The sequence below is a fragment of the Protopterus annectens genome, chromosome 14.part0 (assembly GCF_019279795.1).
Source record: "Protopterus annectens isolate FY-2018-M chromosome 14.part0, PAN1.0, whole genome shotgun sequence".
NCBI lineage: Eukaryota > Metazoa > Chordata > Ceratodontiformes > Protopteridae > Protopterus > Protopterus annectens.
The window spans coordinates 1165777223-1165791454 of NC_056748.1; the positions used below are offsets into that span (position 1 = coordinate 1165777223).

The 14232-nt window shown below is 41.7% G+C and overlaps 1 protein-coding gene across 1 annotated transcript in view; it reads right to left on the reverse strand.

Moving 5' to 3' along the window:
- The window catches only part of RTEL1 (regulator of telomere elongation helicase 1), a gene marked incomplete in the record, with an annotated part of 4697248 nt that overhangs the window by 4677184 nt on the left and 5832 nt on the right, over positions 1–14232 (reverse strand). The window contains 1 exon segment of the mRNA XM_044056976.1: positions 3186–3267. Within this exon segment, the coding sequence (XP_043912911.1) occupies positions 3186–3267 (82 nt within the window).

Here is a 14232-nt window from a genome sequence, read left to right on the forward strand (position 1 = left end):
TCAACTGTTTGAACTCTTCCACACAGTATTTTTCTGGCTAATGTTTTTGCTGCACTCCCCATTTTGTTCTTTCAAACATATTTAATTTTTGCTTATTATGATTATGAATATTGAACACTTTGTTAAACTGCAAAATGTGCTTGCATAAACTATAGTCCAAGACATTTAAAGCAAACACTAATATACAAATGTCAGTAAAGATGGCCCTAAACTGCAATGTGGCAGAAAAGTAGAGAGTCATTTGTTTCACCAAAAGGTTATACAGCTGCATGGTCTTGGTTCAAGCTCCTCAAACATTAATTATGAAATGTCAGATTTCATTCTGCTCAGTACTGTCAAAACTTTCTCCAGACCTCAGCATCTCCAATCAGCAATAATCCCCCTGCATGCCACAAAACACTGTTAATGAACCAAGCTCTCTAGGATGTTAAAGTTGGGTGGGGATGTTGACTACGATAAACCACAACAATGCAGATGTATCATTATGGTAAGTATTCTGTTACTAAGTTGGTATTTTCCTCAACCACTAGGAGAGAGCCCAGAGCAGACCAACCTGTGTGGCCTCATGAAAGACTATTTTGAAGAACGGTGACTCCACATGAGGAATGAGATCTAGAAACTACAACCGGCTTGTAACGCCTTGGTAAAGTACTCAAAGAGGTCCAAGTTACAGTTGGGAATACATCACCTGTAATGTTAATTTTAAAAAGATGCGAGATGGTCACAGCCCTCAAGAAATATATTCTGGGCTCAAGAGGCAATACTTCATTATAAAATATAATACAGTCCACTCAACTGTTTAGACAGAGTGGTCTTTTGCCCATGCACTGCCATGCATTGCAATAAATAAGCATTACTTCATGATTACATCAAAGTACTCATGCAACGCTCATTTGAGCTCAGTGAGGTCCATTCACGTCTAGTGAAAAAAGTGTTACCATTTACCTCCAAGGTCTGGCAACCTCAGCGGTGGTTATACTAGTTATGAAGGACAAGTGGTAATAGCCTTCATCAAGGGGTGTAGGGAACTTTGATCCATACGTTAAAAACACTTTTCATCACAAGTCTCACTGATCCATTTGTCTTAAAAACTTCATCTACAACAAACTGAACCACATCCAAGTATCTGGCAAGCTAATTATGTATAAACTGTGGGAAAAGTGCATGAAATAAAGCACAGACTCAAAGATGCAAAAAAAAAAAAAAACAATTGCAGTACTTGGGGACTACCTTTAGCTGGTAGAGAAAAAAAAAACAGTGAAACACACAGTTAAGTGTGGGCTTCTATCACCAGAGCAAAAATCATTTCAGAATGCATTTGTGCCAGTGCCATGGAACATAGTCATAGAACATAGTCAGGTTAAAGACCTGACTATGCTGCAAAATGTAATGAAAGGTTATAACAATTTACTAAGCATTAGGCGTGCACCAAGTTAATGTCAGAACAAACCTTAGTAGTCTCAGACAAAAATAGCTTATCTGCTGCAGTCTCGCTTTTATGACATAGTATTAACTACAGTGGTTTCACGTAAATGGAAGAAAAAGGCTAGATGAGATACTTTGCAAAAGATTAAGCATCAAATCTTGACATTAATAGTGTAAAAGCACAACAGAGAGAACTAACACAAACAACCAAACCAAAAACCACATCCAGAGGAAGCCTTAATAGGCAAAAATAGTAAAAATGAAAAAAAGGCTTCCACCACAACGAAAAGTTCACTGAGAAATTCTGTTAAAATGTAGGCTTTAATAAAACGAAACAAAAAGCACTAGGATCTGAAGAAGGCTTTTTAACTGAAAGCGCTTATCCTGTTTGACCTGCAACCTGAATAGCACAATTTGTGCTTTTTATTTCGTTTTATTAAAGCCTACATTTAAAAAGAATTTCTCAGTGAACTTTTCGTTGTGGTGGAAGCCTTTTTTTCATTTTACTAACAGAGAGAACTGGTTGGCATTTATTCTCATCAATTAGTACTACAAATGGCAAGACTACAAACAGAAAATCCTGCCATTCTTCACAGCATTTCAAGCACAACTTTCATGCTGTGTTATGCAAATGCAGATAATAAAATGGAACAGCACAATGCATCTACTGAGGTACTGCATCAGTAGATTATTTCTTACTGAGATGGCAAAAGTGTGATCATACAAATCAATGAAGGAAGACTTTACTTTAAGTGAAGTTCAGAGTGAACTAGTGAAGCAGTAACATGAGATTCATTCTCCCCATCAGGAACTGGTTCTCTTAGGCACTTCCTACGTGTTCCCACCACAGAGTCAGGTTATTTTATCCAGAACTGCGGCACATTTCCAAAGGCGCAAGCACTAGGTATACAATGGGGGTAATTCAAATATGTAGCTCACTAAGATAATCTATTTCTAATAGGTTTGCACAGTAAACTATTGCATATTTCCAAATCAAAGTCTGCTGTAGTGCTACAGAGTTATGCAGCAACAGGCTGTTTGGTAGACCCTGCAGTACTGCCATTTTCACATACAAACACTGCCGTCAAGGTATGCGACTATTGCACATCAGCCATGTGCTCTTCCTCAAAGCCTTTCATCAGGATGAGAACAGTACTGTAAAGTGATTAAAATGTTAAGTCTTGTTGTTTGTTAGGGAAGCAATAAATTGTACACTGTATTTTGACAGTGTACACCCATTGCTGACTATGGTAGAAGCAGGGCTGTTAGCCCCAAGGCAAACAAGATCTTCAAACTGGGTGCAGATGTCTGTGCATGCTCGAATGTGTATTTATGCATGTAGGGGCAGGCATACCTGGGGCTGTCTTGGTGGTGCTTCTGTCAATGCATGTTTGTAGACAGACGTACAACAGCATTGCAGGGTTACTGCAGGTTAGTGTGGTTACTTCTAGCTGCAAAGTGTTTCATTCACAGACCTGTAAATGAACTGGTAATGAATTTTTGCCCCATATGACTCTTGCATGCCAACGAACTGTTTATTACTGCAGTGTTACTAGATTTCAAAGCAAAGCCCTAGCAGTGCTACAGAATTACTTTCATGGAGTACCACTTCTTATTTTTTTAAAAGCACTAAGCAGGCGGTACCTTTATATTACCAAAAAAAAACCTCACATTTCCTTACATGCTAAAGTCACACATGCTCAAATAAGCCTAACTCCATTTCACATAGTTTCTTAAATATGTCGCACAAATCTTCATACCTTCATGAAACTGTTTTCTTGTTTCATCACTTCAGTATTTACACAAAGTTGCTCTCTGGACCCCAAGATGCACATCTTTGGTCTAAAAAAAAGAGACGATACATAATTCTTCTTCCATTTGGTTTCAGTATAAAATATATCAAACCCGTACTTGCCTTGAGCGGTTTATGGTCTTGGAGTTACAGGTTAGTACTAAGTAGGTGGTTGAAAGAAGAAAGTCTGGTTATTCCTAACGTATTAGTTGCAGGATTCACAACTCAGCTTAAAAATAGAAGTTATGTTCTTACCATAACGTTCCATGTTAGTTGTCTTCTTCTTGCCTTCTTTCTTGCTGGATGGGTTCGGAGCCGACCTCGGCTCCGACTCGGCCACTCTAAAAGCTCGAGAGTTGGTTCCATCGGCTCGAGGCTCCCCTTATATCCCACAATGCTAGGCGGTAATACCTCAGATCTCGTTTGTAAGCTAGGCCCAGCCAATAAGAAATCCAGAACTACTGGAAAAGGGAAACCCACCTCTATAAAATGACAGAAAGAAGGTGACCTAAAACCTGATGAAGGAATATATACATATTATAGTATATACATATATACAATAGAGGTGGTAGGAAGAAAGGTCACAATCAAACTCCTCTAGGTCTGTCCAGGCTAGGGGGAAGGAGGGATCGAAGAAAGAAGGCGAGAAGAAGACAACTAACATGGAACGTTATGGTAAGAACATAACTTCTATATGTTAAGTTGTCCATCTCGCCTTCATTCTTGCTGGATGGGACCACGTCCCTAGCACCTTATCCCGGGTGGCCTATCGGAACAGACTCTTGAGTACAGTGGAACCAAAGTTAGCTGTATGTCTAGAAGCTAAATCCAACTTATGAGAAATGAAAGTGTGAGGAGTAGCCCATGTAGCTGCTGCACAAATCGTATCAACAGGCAGCCTATCTTGGAAAGCTATAGAAGTAGCCAAAGCTCTAGTAGAATGAGCCTTAGGTCTGTTAGGCAACTTCTGGTGTCTAATCTCATACACAAAGGAAATCAATGACGTAAGCCATCTGGAGAGTGATACTTTCGAAACTGGAAGGCCTTTTCTGCCTTCTGCATAAGAAACAAACAATTGGTCAGCTTTTCTGGTCTGTTTGGTCCTATCCAAATAATACCTTAATTGTCGATGAACATCTAGCCAATGTAATTTTTGTTCAGACCTGTTAGAATAGTTAGGAAAAAACACAGGAAGGTCAATGTTTTGATTTAGATTTGCCACAGAGGCTACTTTAGGCAAAAAGGATGGGTTGGTCCGTAAGGATACCCTATCCTTATGAAACAAAAGATATGGTGATCGACTGCAGAGTGCATGAAGCTCTGAGACCCTTCTAGTCAAGTAATGGCTACCAGAAAGAGTGTCTTCCAGGATAGCAATTTCATTGAACAGGAAGCTGCAGGTTCAAAAGGGGGAAGAATCAAAGATGTGAGAACTAAATTAAGGTCCCAAGAAGGAGGAGAATTTCTTATAGGAGGCTTGAGAAGAAAAACTCCCTTCAAGAAAGCTTTGCAAAGCTTGTGAGACATGATGGCAGAATCCGAGATGCCCACATGAAAGTTAGATATAGCTGCCAATTGAACCTTAAGAGTAGATGGAGACGAACCTGCGTGGAACAGTTCGGCTAAGAAATCAAGGACCGTTTGAATGGGAGCAGTGAAAGGATCTATGTCCCTTCCTTGAGCCCAATAGGAGAAACGTTTCCACTTACTAAGATAAATCTTCTGGGTGGAAGATTTATGAGAAGCTATTAAAATATCTCGAACTGATTGAGATATTTGAGGAAGCCTGGCTAAGGTTGGAATTGGAGGAACCAAGCAGTGAGGTTCAGAGAGGGGAGGGAGCGATGTAACTGACCCGACTGATGGATCAAAAGATCTGGAACTAGGTCCAGATGCCAGGGTTGCTCCAACAGAAAATGATGCAGAAAAGGGAACCAAACCTGTCGAGGCCAGTAAGGGGCAATGAGGATCAATGAAGCCTTCTGAGAGATAGCTTTCTGTATCACTTGAGAAATTAGTGGGAAGGGAGGAAATGCATACAGAAGTCCCCGGGGCCAAACTTGGACTAGAGCGTCCCTGTTGGGATGGCCTGGTAGAGGAAAGAGGGTGAAATAATCTTTGCACTTGCTGTTTTGGGGAGTAGCAAAAAGGTCGCAGCAAGGCTGGCCCCACTTCAGAAAAATTTTCTCCAAGATTGAATTTTTCAGAGACCACTCGTGAGGCATGAGAATAGCTCTGCTCAATTTGTCCGCAATGAGATTGGACTTTCCGGGGATGTGCGTTGCTATCAGAAACCGCTGAGAAGAAATCGCCCATTGCCACAGTCTGAGTGCTTCTCGACATAGGGGGTAGGACCTGGTTCCGCCTTGTTTATTGATATACCACACTGCAGACATGTTGTCCATTTGAGTTGCTATCGTTCCCAAAGGAAGAGAGTCTTGAAGGGCTTGCAACGCTAAAAGCACTGCTCTCATCTCTAGAACATTTATATGCAAGTGGCGTTCGTCTGGTTGCCATATGCCCTGGACTGTCCTGCCCTGATAATACCCCCCCACCCGATCAGGGAGGCGTCCGTTGTCAGAGTAGCAACCGGAGGGGGAGGGACAAATGGTCTTCCTAGGAAGAGCTGGGGGGAAGAAATCCACCAAAGAAGATGATTCCTGCATGCTTGCGTTATCACAATGGTGTGGGACATCGGAAGTTGTTGGTATGACCATTGTGTGAAGAGCATCCATTGTAAGATTCTCATGTGAAATCTGGCTAATAGAAGTAGAGGGATAGCAGCCGCCATAATCCCCAGTACTTTCAGGACTAATCTGACTTTGATTCTGTTGCTGTGGAAAAGAAGGGAGACTAGTTTGTGTATGTCTGCTATCCTTTGGTCTGTGAGCCTCGCAGACATGTTGACTGTGTCTAGATTTGCGCCTATGAAGGTAATAGCACGACAAGGCGACAAAACAGACTTTTCGCAATTTATTGAGATACCTAGCTTTAAATATGCGAAAAGTGTAGTCTCTGGCAAGTAGTAGAAGATGCTTGGTGGGAGCTGTAAGGAGCCAGTCGTCTAAGTATGGAAACACCTGGAATCCTTGACGTCTCAGGTGAGAGGCCACCACTGCCATGCATTTGGTTAACACCGGGGGCTGTGGTGAGTCCAAAGGGCAGGGCTCTGAATTGAAAGTGACTGGTTCCCAGCCTGAAGCGGAGGAATCTCCTGGAGCGTCTGTTCATTTTTATATGATAATACGCATCCTGGAGGTCTATAGAGCACATCCAGTTTTCCTTTCCCAATAGGGGTAGGATGGATTGCAACGTGACCATCCGAAATCTTGTTTTCTTGACAGACTTGTTCAAGATGCTGAGATCCAAAATGGGCCTCCAGTCCCCTGTTTTCTTTGGAACCAAAAAGAATTTGGAGTAGATTCCGGATCCTTGCTGGTCTGCTGGCACTGGCTGAATGGCTCTTCCTCTAGAGGGGAACCAACTCTGTGCGTCAGGCAAAGCCCCTTGAGATTGCTTGCAGAACCACATTTTCCCACTTTTCTGGCCTTTGGGGTGAGGCCTAGGAGGAGTAGAAAAACGGACTCAGACGGCAGAAAGAGTTTTGCCATCCGTCTCACACCTTGTCAAGGTTTCTTTCACTTAAGGACCAAAAAGGGACGATCCATCAAACGGGGAATTAGTGAAAGACGTCTTAAAGGGGTCCGCAAAATTGCATAGCCGCATCCAGGCATGCCGGCGTAAGGCCACACCTGTCCCTGCGGCTCTTCTCGCTCCATCAGCCGCATATGAAAGGAGGCGCATGGAGGAGTTAGCTATAGAATTTAGGGTAGCCAGCTGAGCATTCATCTTGTCCTGAAAACCCGCAGCTGTAGGATCCTTTAACATCTCACTCGCTTCCTTGATCAAGTCTCTTTGAAGACGAGTGAAATGACAGAGGTAGTTCAGCGAACGCATTGAAAAGGTCGCTGACGAAAACATCCGCTTCCTGTACCTGTCCATAGACCTAGATTCCTTGTTAGGGGGATGGACAGGCACTGAAGGATCAGCTAGTTCCTTCTTAGTGGCAGCAGCTACCACCATAGCATCCACAGACACTCCCTTAGTCAGAAATTGCTTGTCTGCTGGTGCTGTAATAAACTTTGAAGATCTCCTGGGGGTGGGGTCCACAGAGTCAGGAGCCGTCCAAGCCTTTTTTGCTACCACCTGCATAAGGGGGTCAAAGGGGGGGGACACCCAGGAGGTGGAAGGGCGAGAGCCGAACGCCTCAAGATACACAGATTCATCCTCCGAAGGGTTAAGGGCTGGCCAATTTCCCCTCTGTTTCAAGATCTCCAGAATGTCTGCAAAGGAGACATCTTCAGAAGGGGAACGAGGGGAACCCTCAGAATCCTCTAAATCAGTGTCAGAGGTGACAGACTCAGGTGAGTCTATGTGCTTCCTCTTGCACTTTCTCTTCCTAGGGGGCTCCCCTGCCAATTCAGGAGAGGCCTCGGAAGAGGATGAGATCCCCACAGGGGATTCTTGAGGAGCTGGCTCTCTGCGGTCTGGGATGAGTTAGTGAGTAGACATTACCTGAGGCACCGAAGAGGGAGGGACGGACGGAGCCGACTGTGGAGTTGAACCGGGTTCCAACACACTCCGCATGACCTTGAAAGCACCCCTGTCAGGCAGAGCCAGAGGTCCCCGCTCCGAAAAGCTGAAAACCTCCCTCGGCACCGACAGTGATGGCTCCGAGGCCGATGTCGGAGCCGAACTCACCAGCGCCGAAGCGCCAAGAGGGAGAGCGGGGTCGGACAAGGGTCCAATGCCACTCACCCCCTCAGAGCTGACGAGGGAAGTCCGGCGCCGAGATTCTTCCAAGGAAGAAATCAGAGCCGAAGACAACTGTATCGGCTCCGACGCTACCACAGTCTCGGGTCCGAAACGCCCCGGCTCCGAGCTCAAGGGAGTCGGAGGAGGAACATTTTGAGGAATAGGATTAAGCATCGACTGATGAGTCGGGCTCTGAAGCATTTGGGCCAGTGCCTCGGACTTAAGAAGTCGACTCACTACCCTCTGAAGGTCATGGTCAGACAGTCTCGATGACCTAGAGGAGTGAGATCTATGGCTCCGTTCAGACAGCAAGGGAGATGCTGGAGCCGAATGAACGGAGCCAAGGGACGGTGACCTAGACCTCTTCCTAGATGTCGGTTCCGATAGTCTTATCGGAGCCGACTCAGAGATTTCTAATACCTCGGCTCCAGCCGGAGCAGAGGGAACCACAGAAATAAGAACTCGAGTCTCATCGACTCCAGCCGGAGCCGATGTAGTAGCAGACTTCGACGCCTTAGGTGTCGACTCAGATGCTGGAGTCGAAGACCTAGAAGCCTTAGAGGGTTTGCCCGAAGAAACAGTCGGGGGACCCTCAGGTTTAAGCAAGCCCCGTAAGATGAGCTTATTTTTTCTTTCCTGCAGGACTCCAGGGCTGAAGCCATGGCATACACCACAAGAGTCCTGCAGGTGTAAAGGTCCCAGGCAGTACACACAAGAAGTGTGACCGTCTGTCAGAGACATTTTCTGACAGCACGAGTCACACTTCTTGAAGCCTGAGACCTTTGAATCCTTAGACATTTTAAGGAACAAGTGTAATCACACACAAGCACAAACACACCGATTACACTATACACTAAAATAAAACTAATTTAAACTAAATAAATTTAGTTAGATAGTTATAAATTTATAACAGTCCCTACAAAAAACACATACACTCCAAGGGGGGATGGAGGGCCCGAAGGCCTAAGGGAAGAACATATAAGTTCTTGTGGTAGAAAGGGCGAAGAGCAAGGAGTAAGGGATAAAAATCCTTTCAAGGTAAGGGGATACTGAACAAAAAACTAATTTAAAAGGGATTTAGTTAAACTTTTAAACTGTTTTCTACACTAACCTGAAGCCGGTTGAAGCAACACACCTCGATCGCTGTAGCGGCAAACGAGATCTGAGGTATTACCGCCTAGCATTGTGGGATATAAGGGGAGCCTCGAGCCGGTGGAACCAACTCTCGAGCTTTTAGAGTGGCCGAGTCGGAGCCGAGGTCGGCTCCGAACCCATCCAGCAAGAATGAAGGCGAGATGGACAACTTAACATCAAAGATTAGCACATCATACTTTCTTATATCAAAGATCTGTTTAGTTGTAATTTTAAAAAAACAGAAGCAGCAGCAGTAAAAAGCACTAAGAAAAGTCTGTTCTATGCCTTTATTTGTGTTGGTTTTTTTAAGTAGTCATTCAACAGCAGGAAATTAGTTAAAACTGACTCCAGACACAGGTAAGACACCAGTGTATGCAAGTAAAATTTGTGCAGTCACAGTAGCTTCTGAACAAAGACGCCTGTGGGATATAACTTAAGGACAAACACTGAATTCGTGTATACCTAGAGGTTTAGAAAAATATTTAAAGTCTCATCAAGATGCTAGACCCCTATATGGCCGGACTCTGAAACTACATACAAAAAAAGCTCATGTAAAGATTCCAATGGGGTTAAAATATTGGAAACATTTAAGCATGATGAAATAACCATTTTTGAGTCAGTAGCTGCGGTTCTCCTTTAAGCAAACTACAGCTTTACTATCTTTGCCGTTGGTACACCTCGAGCGCACTTTTTTCTTCTAGGTTTTTATCCAAATATCATGGGTAAACGAGTGCAGCCCCTTCACTTTTTCTTTCTAGCGCATCCACTACTAAGGCATATGCATGTATGTGCAGCCATCCAACCACAACCTATTTTTCCCGATCTATGCCCATACGGTAATATATCTATTTAAAAATAGTTTACCAGGGTAGAGCATTGATTGAATTACAGCTTCAGTCTTTGACAAGTAATGCAGAGTCTCAAAATTATATTTAGTAAGAGACAAGAGTATCGTGAAAATCAACATCTGTAAAATACCCTTATCAGACAACAAAAGTAGAGTATGTAAACTTTTAAAACACATTAACAAAAAATCTAGACAAATGTCATTTATAGGGTGAGGTAGCTATGTAATAATTAATTCACTTGCATCTCAGAGCAAAATTTGCATGTATGGACAAAGACACGCACACACACACATATATATATATATATATATATATATATATATATATATATATATATATATATGTATATATATGTATATATATATATATATATATATTTATATATATATATATATATATATATATATATATATATATATATATATATATATATATATATATATATATATATATATATATATACACACACACACATACATATATATACATATACATATACACACAAACCCTGGAAAATCAAATGTCCTTTATGTACATCTGCTGGTCCAAAATATGCGAGGGCATTTCTTGTGCACAGCCCTCTTCAGGTCACAACTCACATGTTCTGTTGGAATAGGTCTGGGATGTTTTTGCGTGTAAGAAAAAGCTTCTGTCTTGCAACCCTACCCCATTGTCTAGACACATGGAGAATACAGGAGATTGGTGTCATGTAGTACACAACCAGTACTTGCCAGAAATTCCTGCAGCTCCTTCAATGTTGTTGTAGGTCTCTTGACAGCCTCCATGACCAGTGTTTTTCTTGTCTTTTCATCAATTTTGGAGGGACGTCCAGTTCATTGCAACATCACGGTTCTCCCATAGCTTCCCCACTGTTTGACTGTCTTCACTGTGTTCCATAGTATATCCAATGCTCAGCAAGATATAACTGCTGTACTACTTTGACTTAATTACTCTGGTCTTGGTCCTAACAGATGGTAATGACTCTGTCTTATATTATACCTGTACAAGGAATATGATGCATGTCTACTCAACAGATAATGTGATGCAATTTCCCACCTGCACATTCAGTGTTCATTTCTGAATTTTTCATTTTGGTGCTTTTACATACCAGGAAATGTTACTCAACGGTTGTTTCGGGGAAATCTTTCATTCTGGTGCCTGTGCATACATTATATTGAAGGGCTTGCATAGGTGGAATGCTTAATTTTGGTGGTTTAATACTAGCAAATCTTACAGACGTTTCATTTGGGGAAGCATTTAATTTTGGACATTGTACATACCTCAACATTCTATTGAAGGGGTTGCTTGGGTGAAGTGTTCATGCTGGTGGTTGCACATACTAAGAAAAGATACTGAAGGCTTGTTTGTGGAAAAAATTTCATTTTGAGTGTATGTATACCTGGACATAATTATGAGGATGTTGCTTGGGGAAATAATTCATTGTGTATCAGGGAAGTGCTTGTGCATACATGGTCTCACTGCTGAAGTGACTGCTGGGCCAATTTGTGTCATTTTGGTGCCTGTGCATACAGAATGCAAACAACTGGAGGGGTTACTGGAGACATATAGAAAGTCAGTCTGCAAATTACATTAAGTTACATCACTTCAGCTTGTATTATTCTATTTGTGATTATACTGCCTCAGTAAGATAAAGGTTATCACTAGGTGACTACTGACAGAATGTAGCTACCAAATTTTTTGTGCATTTCACCTGGCTTTATCAGTCATGTGTGGAATTTAAGTGGGAGGAAGGGGTCAATAATATCCACTTCTTATACTATTTGACTGAATGACTCCGGTCTTTTCCTTAATGATGATACTGAGTCTGTGTTACATAACGGCTGCACAATGTAATATAATGAATGCCTACTCAACAGGTTATGTGCAGCAATTATCACCTGTGTCTAAGCATGCATACCTTTGCAGTAATGAAAGGAAGGTCATTATCACATTAGCAATACGTGCAGTTACAACATAGCAGTTAGTCATTATCACTTTTCTGGGAAAAGTGTCAGCTGCTGTCAGTGTTATTCACATAAGTACAAGTCATTATCACTTTGATGAATGCACAAGCCATGTTGGGTTTTTTTTCTGCTTAGTCACTGCAAGCAACCCCCCCTCATTCTTCAACTTCCAACCCTCCTAAACCCCAGATTTTTTTCTTGATTTTATATATATATATATATATATATATATATATATATATATATATATATATATATATGTATGTATATATATATATATGTATGTATATATATATATGTGTGTGTGTGTGTGTGTATATGGATATATATGTATGCACATATATGCGTTGGTCACATGCATATTATATATATATAATATATATATATATATATATATATATATATACATATATATATACATATATATAGACATTTTGGTGATTATGCGTATCTCAACATTTTTGTGAATATTTCATTTATAGACATGTGTATAACATGTAGTAATGAAGATGTTGGTAGGAGAAATAATTAATTTGTGTACCAGTCAGTCATGGGCGGAAGTTAGATGGTAGGAGGAAGGGCTCAGTAACATCCAAGTGTCATACTATTTTGACTGAAATATAATGATATACTATTTTACTGAAAGATAATGAATGCCTCTGCACTCCGCACCAATATGTATTAGAACATGCTAATGCAAAGCCTGTGTGCGTGCGTATGTGTAGTAGGTACGTACGACTGCAGCGTCATCACCACTTATGTACCTAATGCAATGAATACTGCCCCTGCGGCTAGGACGAAAGATTTGGATGGGCTAACCAGGTAATGCATATGATGAACATATTTAGTCTTCCAATACATCTGTCAAACATCAGTAGTAATCTGTTTGCATTTTCTTTCCTATGCAGGTTTTTCCACCTTCTGACACTGACATGGCTTCACGACCAGGGAATGACAAGAGTGTGGGTATGTTGCCATTCCTACATTCACTGGGCTGCCAGCCATGCCTCCAAAACTGAAAACCACTACAACTTGAGCTTACCCACTTCCATTGTGAAGGTATACTGGATTGTAAGAGGAGGTATTCTCGACAGATATGGAAAATGGAAAACAGTCAACGCAGCTCACAAGGCCAGACGTTTACAGAATGGGTTCATGCATGGCTTGATGCACAGGGTCGGTGGATCTACAATCTGTCATGACAGCATCACTGCAGAAGATGGTTCACCTGTTCAGAAGGGATGGTGTTCACCTAACTGAGGAGGGCATTGCATTGTTCTTGACTGACCTCCACAATGGAGTAAGGAGAGCTATGCAGGATTGGTAACATACAGCTTGTGAGAAGAATGGAAAACACCCATGACCAAGTAAGACCAGTATAGTAAGTAAAACTCTATTATGAAATGAGTTGTGTAAAATATTTGTTTCTGAGTTTGCCAAATAACTGTGATAAGGAGCTGGTGAAGATGCTGAGAAAGAACAACTGTTTCAGTACAGTGCTACCACATACAATCTAATACGTCAGTGACCATCCTGCAATACTTTTTTTATTCTGTTTTTATCAGGTATGTGTAGAGGTTAGATGACAGGAAGGGCTTAGTAATACAGAACTTGATCCCTTAGGTCCATTGCTGAATGGATGGACACATGTAAAGAGAAAAGGCATAGGTAAGGCAGACTGCTGACACTGACGGTCATGAGAATGCAGTGGTACCAGCAGTCTGAGTGGGTAGCCAGCACAGCTATCGGACAGATCAGATGGCCTTGACTGCCACTGATGTCCCATACCTGCCCTGGGTTCATTAGTGGAGTGGCGGCCCTTAACTTGCTTTTTCTCTTTACATGTACCCATTCAGCAATATGTTGGCTACACCAAGAATGTGTATATTTACAATCATATGTGTCTACATGGTAAAACAACTGCTTCTAAATGCTGTACACATGTACATATATCAGTTTTGTTAGGACTTGGGTTATGGAAATGATTTTTTTTTTCATATTTTGGTAAATAACTTAGCAAGGGAGCATCTAAACGTGCAAAGTAATACTTCATTTGTTTGCAAGGGAGCATGTCAGTGTCCCAAGTAATACCAAATTTTGAAGACACTGTTACCCCTTACAACATAGTAAAAGAACTGTGTCTGTGCACTGTACACATGTACAGATATCACAGTTTTAGTGTTGTACGATTATGAAAATTATACATTTACAATACTTATTATTATGCCCATATCTTTGCAAGGGAGCATGGTGA